At 54.3% G+C, this 15,424-nt stretch overlaps 4 protein-coding genes across 4 annotated transcripts; 1 reads left to right on the top strand and 3 right to left on the bottom strand.

Annotated features, from left to right (window-relative positions):
• Positions 1-2,022: 2,022 nt before the first annotated feature.
• On the bottom strand, positions 2,023-2,499 carry CKM354_000892000 (uncharacterized protein; the record flags this gene model as incomplete). Its single annotated transcript, XM_044804319.1, has 1 exon — positions 2,023-2,499. The coding sequence occupies one exon, from the start codon at positions 2,497-2,499 to the stop codon at positions 2,023-2,025; it is 477 nt and encodes a 158-aa protein (XP_044660254.1).
• A 327-nt stretch (positions 2,500-2,826) lies between these two features.
• Positions 2,827-3,366, bottom strand: CKM354_000891900 (uncharacterized protein; the record flags this gene model as incomplete). The annotated part of the gene is made up of 1 exon (XM_044804318.1): positions 2,827-3,366. The coding sequence occupies one exon, from the start codon at positions 3,364-3,366 to the stop codon at positions 2,827-2,829; it is 540 nt and encodes a 179-aa protein (XP_044660253.1).
• Positions 3,367-4,224: 858 nt separating this feature from the next.
• CKM354_000891800 (uncharacterized protein) lies at positions 4,225-9,129 on the bottom strand (the record flags this gene model as incomplete). Its single annotated transcript, XM_044804317.1, has 2 exons — positions 4,225-4,680; positions 4,735-9,129. 2 exons carry the CDS (start codon positions 9,127-9,129, stop codon positions 4,225-4,227), a joined length of 4,851 nt encoding a protein of 1,616 aa, XP_044660252.1.
• Positions 9,130-9,920: 791 nt separating this feature from the next.
• On the top strand, positions 9,921-15,212 carry CKM354_000891700 (E3 ubiquitin-protein ligase SSM4; the record flags this gene model as incomplete). Its single annotated transcript, XM_044804316.1, has 1 exon — positions 9,921-15,212. One exon carries the CDS (start codon positions 9,921-9,923, stop codon positions 15,210-15,212), a length of 5,292 nt encoding a protein of 1,763 aa, XP_044660251.1.
• Positions 15,213-15,424: the final 212 nt, after the last annotated feature.

The following is a 15,424-nucleotide window of genomic DNA, read 5'->3' as shown; positions in this document are numbered from 1 at the left end:
GCAACGGAAAAGGCGGACCTCCGCCAGCCATACGCCCGCTCACCACCACTCAATTCGCTCTCGACGGAATCTGGAATCAAGTTTCTTCCGCCAAACAGCATTTCCATCGAGTTAAATTCACTCTCATCGCGAAGGTCGCCGGCCGTCATCGCATCTGCACCAGCAAAATCAAGCATCGCCAGTTCCTGGAACGGCGGATGACTCCGGTATCCAGCATCAACGCTCTCGTCAGCCCAGCTTATCTCTCAGGAACCATTCTCGCAGATCATCCAGCTTCTTCGTCCACCTCACTCTTCAGCATTGGCTGGCAGTCGCCTCGCCATTGATACGTGGAAGCACACTAGTCGTGCGAACGCTGCTTCAAATCAAGGAACCTCTGAGCCATAGCAGCCTTACAGCCAGGTGATAGCCACAAAACAGCCTCATACACAAGCCCGAACGCCTGGAGCAGCCAGACTGCAAGCCGCCAACCAACCTGTCAAGGCAACGGCTGGAGACCGCCTCGACTCTTCACGACCCTTGTGGGGCGACTTGAATTGATCTGGTGCAATCTGGCTTCCACGCCGCGATCGTCTTTTGACGTTCTTCTCTCGCCAGCAACAGCGCGACAGTTCATAGCCGAGCCTCCCGCCGCTCGTCTGAGGCAACAGCAAGGCGAAGCATCCACTCCACGTCATCAAATCAGGGAACCCCCTCCACAAATATCACCACAGAACACCAACACCGCTGCCAAGGAAAAGTGCATCACTTGCACGAGTCTCGAGTCTCCTACGCTAAACCCTCCACAATACTGCTCACCCGCGTGGCTGTCACCCGATTTTATAGCTTCTGCTCAAGGGCGATACAGCTTGCTACTGGTCTCGACCGAAGCCACATATTACATCTGAAAACTCAAAGCACACCCATCTCATCACCACAACCCTAACGAACTCAACTATGCTTTCCTGGATCCAGAAACGCAGCGGGCTCAGCGTCCGCAAGAAGAAGTATCAGCACTCCCGCTCCGATAGTTCCGCATCGGACTCGAGTACCTGCACGACTTCATCATATGAAAGTCGGAGCACAATCCGAACTACCATGACAGCCGGCACGGAATGGTCTGACCACGAAGATGATTACAGCAACAGCAGCAAAAGCTCCTCCGCAGCATGCCGCTGGGACCTCAAGACTCGAGACTTGCCCTCTCGTACTCCATCGTTCTCCTCCTTTAGGACGTCCGATTCTCTCTTGAGTTTCGAATGCCTTGGCGATGAAGCGATCGCCGTTGCTCGGACAGCTACGATCACAAAGTGTAACGCTCTAAAGACGATTCGCATCATCGAAAGGCCTGCGCTTCGCAAAGCCAAGTCTGTCGCATGCGTTAATGCTGGCGATCAGCATGAGATCCGACCTCTGCCCACGCCAGGCACGACACCCGAAGGATGTCGACCACGTGCAGTCCATCAAGAGCGACTCAATTCATGGGAGCAAGCTGGACCGCGAGATGGGCTCTGTCCAATTGGACCATTTGCTCCTCACCCTGCACATACTTGCCATTACCTTCATCTCCCCTTACCCCCTGTTGCATCAGCAGGTATCACCGCAGCGGATTAGGTTGATCTGATCCAATATCAACGACCTTGCATGATCGGCGATCGCACACTAGACTGGACTGGAGACGAACATTTCCCTTTGTTTTGCATTGACGGTATACCCAACACTGCGTGTAGTACTGATGGAGATGAAAACGACGATTCACGCGAGACACGCATCACGAAGAATGATTGATGGGACTATATGTTGGTAGTACTGTTTGGAGTCAGGATCAGAGAGCTTCTTACGACTCTCATACGCAAAAGCAATCGCGAGAGGTCTTCCATAGATGTGGTATAGCATGAAAGGCGTGCACATAGACTATTCTTTTTCCTTCCCCTTCGACTATAGCCGACCATCTTGATCCCAGACACCTAAGCTGAGTACTGTTCTTTCCAATGCGATGCTCAAGTAGATGTTGTCTGCGAACCCGCAGTAGCCATGCCCAATTCACACGGGAAGTGCTGGATCCAAGTCGACCTCAGGGAATGCCCGCCTCAACCGACCGTTGAAGCCAAGAGCATACTGCCTCCACACCTCTCTCTCCGCCTCGCTTAGAATGCGAGCTCCAAATACACTTCGACCATTCTCGCCACCCTCTCCAGCACAACACCCCGCCACATCGTCGTCTCTGCTCTTTCCCTCTTCCATCATCTCCACGAACCCATCGAAGAACAACTCGCCCTTCTTCTCCATATACTTCTCGAATCTGGTCCTCCCAATCACCACCTCAATACTCTCACCATCCTTCGTCAGCCCAACTTCGTCTTTACTTCCCTCGCCCTTCCTCCTCCACCACAACTTCTCATTCCTCCTCGCCAACCCTCTCACAACCTCATCCTCCTCCCTCCCAATCCTCAACCCCTCCTCCACAAACCTATACCTCCTCATCGTAACATGAATCGGTCCACCGAAGAATCTCAACATATTGCAAACCACGGTCCAAGCCCTCGGACTATCCCTCCCCGCCCCATTCACACCATCCTCTGTCCTCATCAACGCCACCGCTGATGTAAACGTCTGATCAATGGCCCACAATCCCTCCCTCGCCCCCCTAAACATCGCACTCCTCAACCCTTCATCCAAATACGCAAACGTATTATTCGTCTCCCCTTCCGCTCGATGTTTATGAAATGCCACAGAGTCATACATTAGAACTCCAATTTCTGAGAGAATGCGCCATTGTTCTTCAGTAAACCAAAACACCTCTCTTCCATCTTTCTCTCCATCTCCATCAATTTCGGAACCATTACATCATAACGCAGCCGCAATCGTGAACCGACACAACGCATCGCAATCTCGAAGACGGAACCAATTCTTCGGCGAAATTGACAAAGTATTCCGATAGTGTTCGAAAAGCATCGACCTCTGGTTCTTCTCTTTTCCGTCACCGCGAGTCTTCTCACTAGTCACGACCAAAAAAGTCTTATACTCCCTCGCCATTTCCTCTGCTTTTTCTCCATCTCCAAACAACCCCGTCAAAATTTCATCTAAATCATACGACCCGTACAGAATCCTAGCATCTTTTCGGTAGGTCGATGGATCGAACGGCTCCCCTTTAAATTCCGCAATTGTTCCAATAATGATAATTCGCATGAAAGCCAAGTATCGAGAGTAGTTCTTATAAGAAGGTATGACAGAACGAGCGTATTCGAATGCGCAAGCTAAGATTTCGGCTTTGATGGAAGGAGATGGGATGGAAGAGGGGATGGGGTCGAGGTCGTGGAGGATGCAGGAAGGGAAATGCCAATTTGTTTTCAGCAAAGATTTGGTAGAGGGAATCGATAGAGTCATCGTTGCTTTGGTGGTTGGGCTTTTGGATGTGGAGTTTCTGTGTTGGGAGCAGGTAGTCCGTGGGAGGGCAGGAAGTGGTTCGTGGCGTGGCGTGGTGTGCTGCGTTGTCGGAGGTCGATGCGAACGGAAATGATAAGTGTGAGAAGAAACGACTGTGCTTTTGAAGAGAGGATGGCTCTCCGCGAATTGTTCTATTTGTATGAGACCTGCTGAGCTGCGACTACCTGGTATACAGTCAGCAGCAGGCTTTGTTCTCGAATCCGGTGCCTCAGTCTTAAGCCTTATAGCATTCCAAGCAATATTCAATGCATCCTGTGACAAGCTCATGTTGTTCTCGTGTGAAGGGAAGAGTCCAATGGGACCGATGTGGAAGACATTCTCAATTCTATACAAAAAGCGTTACATCATATGGGATATCTCACTGTGATCATACCATGCCAGAAGGTGTAGCAAGAACCCAAAACACAACGCCAGAGGATAGATCACATGTACACAACACCCAATAGCGCGACTCAATGCAATGCCACCACCCTCTTCAGCAACAACAACTGCGGAAATCTCATGACTCGTTTCTGTTGCGTCGAAAAAGGTCCTGGGTCCCTCTTCATGCGCGCATGACCACTTCACGTTCCTCCTTCTTTTGGATTACTTCCCTTCGTTTCGTGACTGAGTAGGGCTCAAGCAAGCGATTCAATGCCGGACTGACCGCCTCGCCGTCCTCCTCCCCAGAACAGCTTTCAAGATGTCCATTTGTATGTCAAAAGGAATCACGAAAGCCAGCTGCATCATCTCTCGTACAAAATCCTCGATGGCATGTTCTGCAGTCAACGCGAACTTCTCAGAGATAGTTGAGGCTTCCTACAGCTCATCCCTCACTCTGTCGGTCGCAGCTGTGACAGCCGAGCTCACAGTGCTCGCCGCTTCATTCAACACACTTCCTGCGTCCTGGCCAAGCTCTGAGATTTTACTGCTTGCGCTGGCCATGGCTGCGCTCAATTGGCTCTGAACACCTTCGAGGTAGGTTTGCTCTTCGCCGTAGACAGCACTGCTGACGGCTGCACTGGCCGAGGCAGCCTGTTCTGCAGCTTTGCTCTGGATGGAGGAAGCGACAGAAGCGGCAGCGTTGCTGGCAGCAGAAAGTGTGGGTGTTGGACCTCCGTAGATGGCGGCAGAGATCGCGGCGCTGGCTGATGCACCAATGTTGAGGATAGATGCTTGTGCTGCGGCGACATATGGTTCCGGCGTACCGTAGATGGCGTCAGAAACCTGGGAAGCGGCGTCACTGTACATACTTGCTGCGGCCTCGGTAGCTTGCTGTACGATCGTTAGCAATGGTCTCATTGTGATAGTAGTGGGTACGGTACGAACCTCAAATGTGCCCTTCTCTGTGCCATAAGCCTGGGCACTGGCTGCATTGACAGCAGCATTCAGCTGCTCCTGGACTTGTTCCAGGATAGAGGGCACCTGTGTCGGTGGAACAAATGCCGCAGACACAATGGATGACATCGAGTCGTAAGAGTCGCTTGCGTAGCTCGAGATCTGCGACGCCAAGTTGGGGGCGCCCGTAGAGTACGCAGATTGTAATCTGCTGTACACACTGGCAGTGAAGTCTGGCTCTTTACCGACAACGAGTTCGGAGAGAAGTGCTTGGACTTGTTCAAACTGAGCTGCCGCAGCAGCGGTGGCCGAAGCGGCTGCGTCAGTGACTGACCCAGCATATTCAGTAGCATAGCTGTAGGCAACAGCAGTGAACGGAGCCGGCGCACCGTAGACCTGCTCACTTGCTTTGGAGATCAGAGCTTCCCAGTTCTCTGAGGCTTGGGAAGCGAGTGGCTTGCCAGTCGTTGCTGAAGCGGCATATGCAGAGCTGACAGACTTGCTTGCATCGGCAAGCTTACTCTTGGCGTAGTCCACGGCGTCTACGATTTGCGAATCGAGATGATCAAGCGTTCCCTTGTCAACTGTTGTAGCTTGCGCGCTGGCAGCTTCACTGGCCATCTCGTGAAGCATACTGTACTTTTCTGATGCTCCCTGAGTGTAAGCAGTGTATGCACTTCGTGCAGCGCTTAGTGCATCCTCGATCGACTTTTGATAGCCAGTTGCGGTTGGTGTGGGGGCAATCACGCTAGATGCTGCCTCAACGAATTCGTTGTAGCGACCATGCGCCAGACCGAGTGCTTGGTAGTAGGCGGCCTGAGCCGATGCCAGATACTGCTGATGCACGGGGGTGGGCTCAGCCCCAACAGCGATCTTGGCACTCTGGTACTGCTCTTGAGCGGCACTCACGCCATCGGCAAGTCGGGAGGATGCGACGGAAGAGATGCTTTCCAGATAGCCTTGCGTTGGGAACGCGGAATAGTAACGCGAGCTGGCAGCTTTCAAAGCGTTCGAGTATGCAGATTCTGCCGACTCAAACATCTCCTGTTGGACAGGCTTGGGAGTACCTGATATCTGCGCAGAAACGCGGGACCTGACAGCATCGTAATGCTTTGAAGCTTCAGCTGCAGCATTTGAATAGGCAGAGCTGGCAGCCGCGAGGGGCGCAGCAGTGACAGGAGTACCATAGGCGGCATGAGATGCAGCTGTGAGTGCAGATGAATATGCGGCTTGAGCGTTGGCGAGAACCTGTTCATGTACGGGCAGCGGTGTGCCAGATACTTGCGCAGAGATGTACGACTTGACGGCTTCGTACTGTGACGAGGCTTGACTGACGGCGCTGTCGTATGCTGAGCTGGCAGCGGCGAGTGGTGCTGCAGTAGCTGGAGTACCATAGATGGCGTATGATGCAGCGGTCACCGCTGCCTGGTATTGATCGTAGACAGAGCTGGTGGCCTTGTCGGCGGCGTTCTGTGTGCCGAAAAGAGCGCTGCTGGCAGCTGAAAGTGCGCTTTCATATTGTGCGCTGGCGAGGCTGCTCACACTTTCAACGGACCCGTGCGTGGGAGATGCGCCCTTCAAGGCATCTTCAATTGCCTGCGTGAGCTGACTGGCTTTGTCACCGGCTCCGTTGATGAGCTTCTGAACGCCCTCGCTGTAGTCCGCGTAGAGGTCTCCAGTGTCGACCATGTCGCCATAGTCGCCCTCGATGATAGGCTCACGCGGCTCCTTGAGTTCTTGTGCCATAGCACCAGCGAACACTTTCTTCGGCTTCTTCGCCGCAGACTCAGCTGCGTCAGCGATATCCTCAGCATCGGGTAGGTCGTTGTATGCTGAAGCCGCGGCAGAAGATGCGGCGCTTGCAGCAGACGAGACGCTTGAGGATATCGAAGAAGCCACCGGTGTGTGGGTGGCACTGCTAATGGCAGATGAAGCTTCCTTCACGAGGCTCTCGGCACTCTTGCTCGCCTGGTCCTTCTGAGCTGCAAGCATGCTAGCAAGCTTAGGGCCAACACTCTTCGCACTCTCAGTTGCCGCGGACGCAGCATTCGTAACGGAATCCGTGAAGCTTGATTCTCCGAGTATGGCGCTGGACGCGGATGAGGCGGCCTCCTTGACCGTGTCGGAAAGACTGGACTCGCCTACAACAGCGCTTGAGGCTGAGCTGCTGACAGAAGACGCAGATTTAGCAATCTTGGATGCGGCATCAGACGCAGATTCAGAAACCTTGGATGCAGCACTAGAGGCGGATTGCTTGACAGTATCGGACAAGCTGGACTCGCCCAATACGACGCTGGAGGCAGAAGCCGCAGCATCAGAAGCCGATTTGGACGCTTCAGACGCGATGCTCGAAGCCGATTTCTTCGCCTGGCTTCCTGCACTCTCGACAGACCCGGTGGATGAGCCCACGACCTTTTCGGAGAGGCTCGAGGCCGCAGATGATGCTTGACTGGCGACGCTCTCTACGCTCCCTGTCGATCCGTAGATGGCCTCGCTGGCCTGCGAGGCAGCTTGAGAAGCTTTCTCGGCGACAACAGAGGTGGCACTCTCGACTGTATCTTGCTCGGAGCCGAGAACAACCTGGGATGCAGCACCTGCAGCAGCCGCAGCTTGCTCAACGATGTACTCCTTCGCCTTGCGGACTGGTGGTGGAATGGTCTTGGTCTCGAAATCGTCGCTGGCATCATCGGCGGCAATCTTCCACTGACCGACTTTCTTCAGCCGGCCAAGCTCTTTCGCAGCGTCCTCAGCCACGCCCATGGCAATTTGTTCAATCTCCTCGACAGCATGCTTTGCCTCGGCAAGACCCTTGTGTCCATGTGCAGATTTCTCAACATCATTGCGCCACGTCTGCTTTGCCTTCTTGATGTCGTTGTACTTGCTCCACTGCTTGTGAGGCAGCGAAGACGAAGCATATTTTCGGCCAATCTCCGTGAGGCGGAGCTCACGAATGCTGTCAACAGTCTCGAGAGTGGACTGAAGTGCCTTTTCGACCAGGCTCTCCGTCTCGCTCTGGCGTGTTTGGCGCCACTCGCGAACAGCTTGTGCCTTCTGCTTAATGCTCTGTCCGGCGGCACGCACAGCTTGGACCAAGTCCCCGTTGGCAGCTTCGATGTCCTTCTCTTCAGCATCTTCCGGCAGGCTCTTGACAATCTGCTGAATGCGACTCTTCACGCCGTTCATTGCAGACTCGCTGGTCGCCTCCAATTGAGTGACGAGAGCGTTCCCCACACTGTGGGCGCTCTTGACCTGTTGTGCAGTGATTTCTTGGATGCGCTCTGCAAGATCCTCGGATCCTTCCTCAACAGCCTTGTGGCTAATGTCTTCCCAGCTCGCGAGGTCTTCGGTGAATTGCGTCACGGGATCAGCAGACGGGGAGGGTGTCGAGTGGACGGCGGCGCTCGCAGCGGACGACGGGCTCTCGGTAGCCTGGCTGAGGGTGGACGAGGCAGATGATGCCACAGACTCGACGCTTGCAGACACCTTGGCAGATTTGGACGAGGCTTCCACGCTACTGATCTCAGCTTCGAGCTTCTTGCCATCCTTGTACCTGCCCAGGCGCTCGGTGATGCGCATGAGCTGGGGCTCAACATTCTCGCCGTACAAGATGCGGATGCGTGGCCAGATGTTGCGTGTCCAGAAGCTCCAGGCAGTGCTACCAACGAACTGAGCCTGTGGCAAAGCAGTATTCACAGCGAAGGCTTGTCCTTGTTGGTAGATCTTTTCTGCGTAAGGAGCTGTCTTACGATAGACGGGTTCGAGCTCCAGCTGCCAGATGTCGGCAGCGGAGTTGACTACGCCGTCGTAGTAAGGCTGTACCACATCTGTCGCCTTCTTGACGTGTGGAGCCAGAGACTGCTGGTATTGCTTTCCCACTTGCTGTTGTGCTACATCGAGTTGTGGCTTGATGGTCTTCTCCCACTGCTGCTGGCTGAGCACCTGAGCTTGAGCGACACGAGGAGCGGCGTAGGTCTCATAGGCAGAGTACGCTGGTTTGTAGACCTTCTCGTTGGCGACATCGTAGTAGGGTTGTGCTTGGCGCACGTATGGGGCGAGGTATTCATCGTAGTATGGTTGGGCGTAGGGCGTAACGAAGTCCCGTCCCTGCAGGTAGGCCTTGCAGACGTGGTTGGTGTCGTCGGTGATTTGACTCTGGCTGCTGGGGCAGTGGAAGACGATCTGGTACAGGGCATACCAGATGAACAGCTTCACGCCTTTATCAGCAGCCCAGCCCGACCACGTCGCTTTGCCTTTTCGGCGGTGGTTCCGCGAGGAGCGGCGGTGTTGTTGGCCATGGTGGACGTTGCCATTCGGCGTGCCGTCCATGGTGGCAGATGTGGTTGCCTGGGGCGGTTTGGCGGTGGAGGCGGAGGATTGGGAACCCATGTAGGCCTGGAGATGTTTTGAAGCTCAGCAGCTTTACGGTTTAGCGCGAACGCTTGCCGCGCGAGCTTATCTGGACGACGCGGTGGACAAAGCAAACGACTCTCACAAGCGCATAGCAAAAGTGAACAGAAGGACGAGTGACAAAGGGAAAGGGGATACTGTCGACGAGGACGAGTGAAGAGACACAGCAGACAGCACGGCGAGTGGAGTGCGGTGGGTGGTTATGGGCAGTCAAGCAGGATGCGATGCTCGCTCGTGCCAGCTCGCGTAGAGGCAGACATGTCGTCACTTCACAACACCATCACGTCCCTCTGGCCCATTTCTGCGCGCTGAGCAACGCCATCTCCGCCCCGCATGAGTCGCCATATTGGACTTCTGCTCGACTTGGGTATCGACAGACGGGGACCGTTGGGATACGCAGAGCATATCGCGTCTGATCGCTGTCGCGCGACTCGCGGCGAGAGGAGTCTACTTGGTTGGTTTGGCGTGATGAAATGCCAAGACTTTGGGGATCGGCGTTTGGCGTCGACAAACTCCGAGCCTTCCACTTCCACCTCCAGCCCTGTCCAGCCCAGTCTCTACGGCAATCACATCTATACCACCGCTCTGTGACTGCTCAATTCCGACAGCGCTGCGTTTGCGCCACATCTCTCCACGCCCACAATCAACCGAATCACTCGTCGAACGCACCGAACCGACCATCACCACCGCTGCAGCAAGCGACCGGACGCTCGATGATCGACTAGACGCCTTACTGCAGCCTGCGGGCCTCTCCCTCAACCTCCTCCACCATGGACGACCCCATAGACCTCACGGCCGGCCACGTCGATCCTTCCGATGATGCGCCTGACATTATGAACGATGTCACATTCAACCCCGCCCCTCCGCAGCGACGAGACACGGCATCTTCGATTAGGACGGGCACTGATGGCGGCCAGACCGGAGAGACTTGTCGCATATGCAGAAGCGAGGCTGCTCCTGGAGAACCTCTATTCTACCCTTGCAAGTGCAGTGGCAGCATCAAGTTCGTCCATCAGGACTGTCTCATGGAATGGCTCAGCCACTCGCACAAGAAACACTGCGAACTGTGCAAGACTCCTTTCCGTTTCACCAAACTCTACGACGCCGGCATGCCAAAGACACTACCTTGGTCCGTCTTCCTGAAAAGAGCATGCATACATGTCGTGACCATGATCATCAACGGCCTGCGCGCCATCCTGGTCATGAGCGTCTGGCTCGTCGTCTTACCTTTGCTGATCCGCGCCGCGTGGAGATGGATTTTCTGGTTCGCCGACGCCGGATGGGCACGTGAGGACTACATACGGAGGATGCAGGCGGCAGACGTTGCCTCGCAAGCAAAATCCCAGGGCTCAGAAATGATCAATGATGTGTCTGCCGGAATTCAGAATGCGCTGTACGATGCCTACGACAAGTGGTTCGGTGCAGTGGACTGGAAAAACACACAGAACAGTGCGAGCGCTGCTGCAACCACTGCTTCGGATGCAGCGAACCAAACTGTCGCATCTACCATTCATAATGCGACTCTGTATCAATCGCACGCCGATGTATCCATCCTTTCCTCGTGGACCTACTTATCTGAGCTCACTTCTAGTACCAAGGCTAATCGCCTCATCCTTGACGTGTTCGAGGGCCAACTCATCACTTGCGTCGTCATATTGGGCTTCATTCTGGTATTTCTTATTCGCGAGTGGGTTGTGCAACAACAGCCCCTAGTCAACCTGGAGCAGATCAACAATGAACAACGGGAGCATGATCAACTTGTGCAGAGACGGGATCGCCTTCGCAGGCAGGCGCAATTGTTAGAGGAGGCACGCGCTAGACTGGCCGCTCTCCAGCCGGAGCCCGGCACTGAGGAGAACTCGACTGACCGTTCTGTGCCATGGGAGCAGTTGTACGCCATGGTGAACGCTGCAACTAGTGAGTTTGGCGAGGATGAGGAATCACGTAATCGATTTGCGATCAAGGCAACAGAAGTGCTACGCCATGTTCTTGCTGCCGAAAATGCGGGCTCCGACGCCGGCGTGTTGGCGGACAAGGTGTATGAGAAGCTACGCACGCTCTCCGACGACGAGCGAGAGGCATGGGAAGAAGTGCTGCTTGCTGAGCTGGAAGCTCGAGGTGCGCGGAGGCAGGATAATGGTGCCCTGGCGGAGGCTGCTCAGAGTGGCTCTCAGGAGCTGCACCACGGCGACTGGTCTGATAATGACAATGTTCCGCCATTGGTCGGAAGCTCAGCAAACCAGCGGAGACCTCCGATGCCTACACGCGCGACCTCTTCAGCTGCAACCCATATCAAGCGAATTTTGGAAGAGTCAAACGGCGATCCCATGAGTGTAGCAGACCCGTCAACATCGCCGACCGCTTCGCTCCAGCAGTCCTCAGAAAGCGCTAGTCTCGTGAGTGCGCCTTCGTTGATTGATGGCAGTCCCATCGAAGGAAGCTGGATATCCTGTAGTCCGCCAAGTAGAAGGCAATCCACGAATGATGTCTCGATGGCTGCAGCGCCTGCTGCTCCTGAGCCTCATGATCACGCAGTCGCGCATGAGATTCAGACCGACAAGGATGTAATACCGATCACTAATGCTGGACCCGATGCGAAGATCAATATCAAGCGCAAGGACAAAGGAAGAGCTCGGCTGGTGGTGCCAGAGCCTGCAGATGGTAACATGGCATCCAAGCTTATTACCACTGATGATCTGAAGAAGCGTCTCACGGAGAAATTGAATGAGATCGAGGAGGGCAGCTCGCTGTCTGGAGGCTCCAGAAACCCGGACCGGAACGAAGTAGAACAGACTAACGGGCTCGCCGGACCGCAGTCTACTAGCAGCTCAAACGATAATCCTTTCCATCCTGATGGGCCAGAGCCGGAGTCATCAGCACCGGTCATTCCATCAACCCACGAAAATGAAGGCAGTTCTCCCATCACGAATGTTGACGACGCTGAGGAGCAAGCGCAGATTCGCCGCGCTGAGCTCGGCCCTGAAGCCGCTAATACGATAGATCGGGCAGCTATACCACAGCCGGCGCAACCGCCAGCCCATCCTGGCGCACCTCAAACTACAGCTCAATGGCTCATTAATTGGTTCTGGGGCGATATCCAGCCTCAGAATGCTCCAGAGCCAGTCCCAACAGCTGGCGAAGAACGTATCAATGCAGACGATCCCCAGGAAGCGCCTTTCGTTCCTGTACAGGACGGAGTGCCTGTTCCTGGTCAGAATAATGAAGTCGAGGCTGACCACGATCAGCACGATCCAGAAGTTGTCCAGGCAGCTCAGCAAGCCGGGCTTGATGCCGAAGCCGTCGAGGATGCTGAGGATCTAGAAGGTATTCTCGAGCTCATTGGTCTTCAAGGTCCCCTCATAGGCCTTTTCCAAACTTCATGTTTCTGCTGCGTTCTGGTCATCGGTTCGGTGGGGTTGACAGTCGCAATGCCATACATGTGGGGCAAGCTGGTGCTACTCATCATCAACAATCCGTTCGAAACCGTGATCAAATCACCACTCCGCTTCATCTCGATGTGCACAGACTTCCTGGTTGACATTGCCCTTCTCTTGGTTGGGTGGTGTGCTGCCGCATCTGCTCTTCTGGTGCAATCCATATTCGCGTTCGCGGAGATGTTGGTGCCGTGGTTGGGCGACTCCGATCTTACGTCTTGGGTCTACAAGGTGTCGAGAGCGACTGCTATCAGTGCCTACCACCGGTTGGCTGGTGCTTTCCCGACTGGCAACGAGTCTGCAGCTGACGCTGGGTTTCAATGGGCTTGGCTACACATTTCTGTCGAAGCTCATGCTACTTTGAGAACGATCCAGAACGAAGTGGACGGTGTGCTCAAGATGGTCGGCAATGCCATTACCACTGTGGTAGAGACTGTTTCTCCTGGTTCCGTTACGCTCGTTCTGCAGATTGTATGGGACGCCCTCAAACGTGTTCTGGACGTGACGGTACAAGTCTGCACCAATTTCCAAAATGCCAAAGAGTACCTGCTGGCGATCTGGAAGGTGCTCCTTCCAGGCTCCGGTTCAGATAGCGTGGCACCCTTTGATCCCTCGTTGGTGTACTGGAACTCCAGCGATCGAGGGTTGGCCGTACTTGCCGGATACGTGGCCCTCGCAATGCTCGCCGCCATTTATGTGGCTGTCGACACCCCAATAACAAGCAGTCCACAACACCAAAAGATTGAGAAGATCGTCAGAGACTCTCTACGCCAAGCTGGTGGGGTGATGAAAGTAATCCTGATCATCAGTATCGAGATGCTGGTATTCCCCCTCTACTGCGGACTTTTACTGGACGTCGCTTTTCTGCCCCTTCAAGATGGGGCCTCTCTAGTTACTCGATGGGCCTACGCGAACCAAGCACCTTACACGTTCTGCTTCATCCACTGGTTCGTTGGCACGTGCTACATGTTCCACTTCGCTCTCTTCGTCGGCATGTGTCGTAAGATCCTGCGGAAGGGCGTCTTGTGGTTCATCCGAGATCCCGATGACCCGACATTCCATCCCGTACGAGACGTTTTGGAGCGAAGTGTTACCACTCAGCTGTGTAAGATAGCCTTCAGCGCACTCGTGTATGGTGCGCTTGTTATCCTCTGCCTCGGTGGAGTCATATGGGGCATTGGCCGGCTATTCCAGGGCATCTTCCCGATCTACTGGCTCAAAACCGAGCCGTATGTCGAATTTGCTCTGGATCTGGTTTTGTTCACCAGCATCACGCCAACAATCTGGAACGTTGCCAAGCCAAGCAAAGTGCTACATTCCATGTATTCGTGGTGGCTACGACGCTGTGCTCGGGCATTGCGTTTGTCGCACTTTCTGTTTGACGATCGTAAGAAAGACGAGGAAGGTGACCATATTCGTCGCACGTGGTCGAGCCTGCTCACCTTGAAGACTGCGAGGTTGGACGAAACATCGATGATTGTCTTGATCGATGAGAATGATCAAACGCCAGATGTCACCTTTGAACGCAACGGCAAGTACGTTCTTACACCATGCAGCGACCAATACCGACCACCAAAACCTGGCGAGGCTTTCATCCACGTGGAGAACAACGACGTCTACATTGCCGACAAAGACGGCAAGCAAAATGAGCACTTTGGTAAAATCTACATCCCACCCCACTTCCGAGCGCGCATGACGGTCTTCATGGTCGGTTTATGGATCTTCTCTGCGTTCATCGGACTCTGCTCGACACTTCTTCCGCTCTCTTTCGGACGCCAGGTGCTAGCAATGACTCTGCCAGAGGGCGTCGTTTTGAACGATCTTTATGCGTATACACTCGGCGCATACTCCCTTGGTGGCTTACTCTTCCTCATCTTGGAAGGCAAGCGAGGTGCACAGTACGTGCGAATGAAAGCTTCAGGAGTCGACTTCAAAGCCTGGCTTGCCGCATTCCAGAAATACACCGGCCAGGCGGCGCGATGCCTTTACGTCTACGGCTTCGTCTTCATCGTCTTACCTCTGGTCTTCGCCATGTTGCTCCAACTCTACTTCGTTCTGCCACTGCACACCTACCTCCACTCCGCAGTACGGACTCCGACACAGTCGGTCAAACCCACTGTCGCGGAGTATAGCATCCACATTCTAGCCGATTCCGCACTCGGCGTCCTGATTGGTAGAATCTTCCTCCGCAGTATCATCACAGCGCCGACCTCCCTCGCAGCCGAAGCTGTCCGACGCATCACAGCAAACGGATACTTCAACCCCAACGCCCGTCTCGCGACTCGCTTCGTCATCTTTCCGGGCACGATCCTCATTCTCGCAGTCCTATTTCTACCACTTATCATCGCCTCTTTCTTCCTTGGCCTTGTGACTTTCCTCGGACCGCGTATGGTCTCCAATTTCGATGGAATTTCGGAAGAAGTTGCGATTGTGGTTTATCGATACTCATATCCTGTCGCGGCGGCTTGGGTTGCGACGCTTTGGGGTGCGGATCAGATTGGGAAGGCTACGGGGAGGTGGAGGGCGAGGATAAGAGATGAGGTTTATTTGGTTGGAGAGAGGTTGCATAATTTTGGGGAGAGGAAGCCGCCTCCTATGGGAGGGATCGCTGTGGGTAGGAAGGTATAAGGTGATCGCCGTCCGAGGAGTAGAGAAGTAGTTTCTTCTTTGTGGGATTAGCGATGGCGTTTGCTTGATGAGCCTTTTGGTGTTCTACAATTGGCAGTGTATAGATGAGACGAGACATTTGGACTTTTTGGGGAGTCTGCCCTACCCACCCTGCTCTGTAACTAGTCCTACGAAACCCTTTGGGGAATTCCTACGGCAACGTATGGAAAAGT

This window comes from Cercospora kikuchii, assembly GCF_019650295.1.
Source record: "Cercospora kikuchii DNA, contig_00005, whole genome shotgun sequence".
Lineage (NCBI taxonomy): Eukaryota > Fungi > Ascomycota > Dothideomycetes > Mycosphaerellales > Mycosphaerellaceae > Cercospora > Cercospora kikuchii.
Note: the sequence above shows the minus strand (reverse complement) of the source record. Positions and strands in the feature narration are given on the sequence as shown.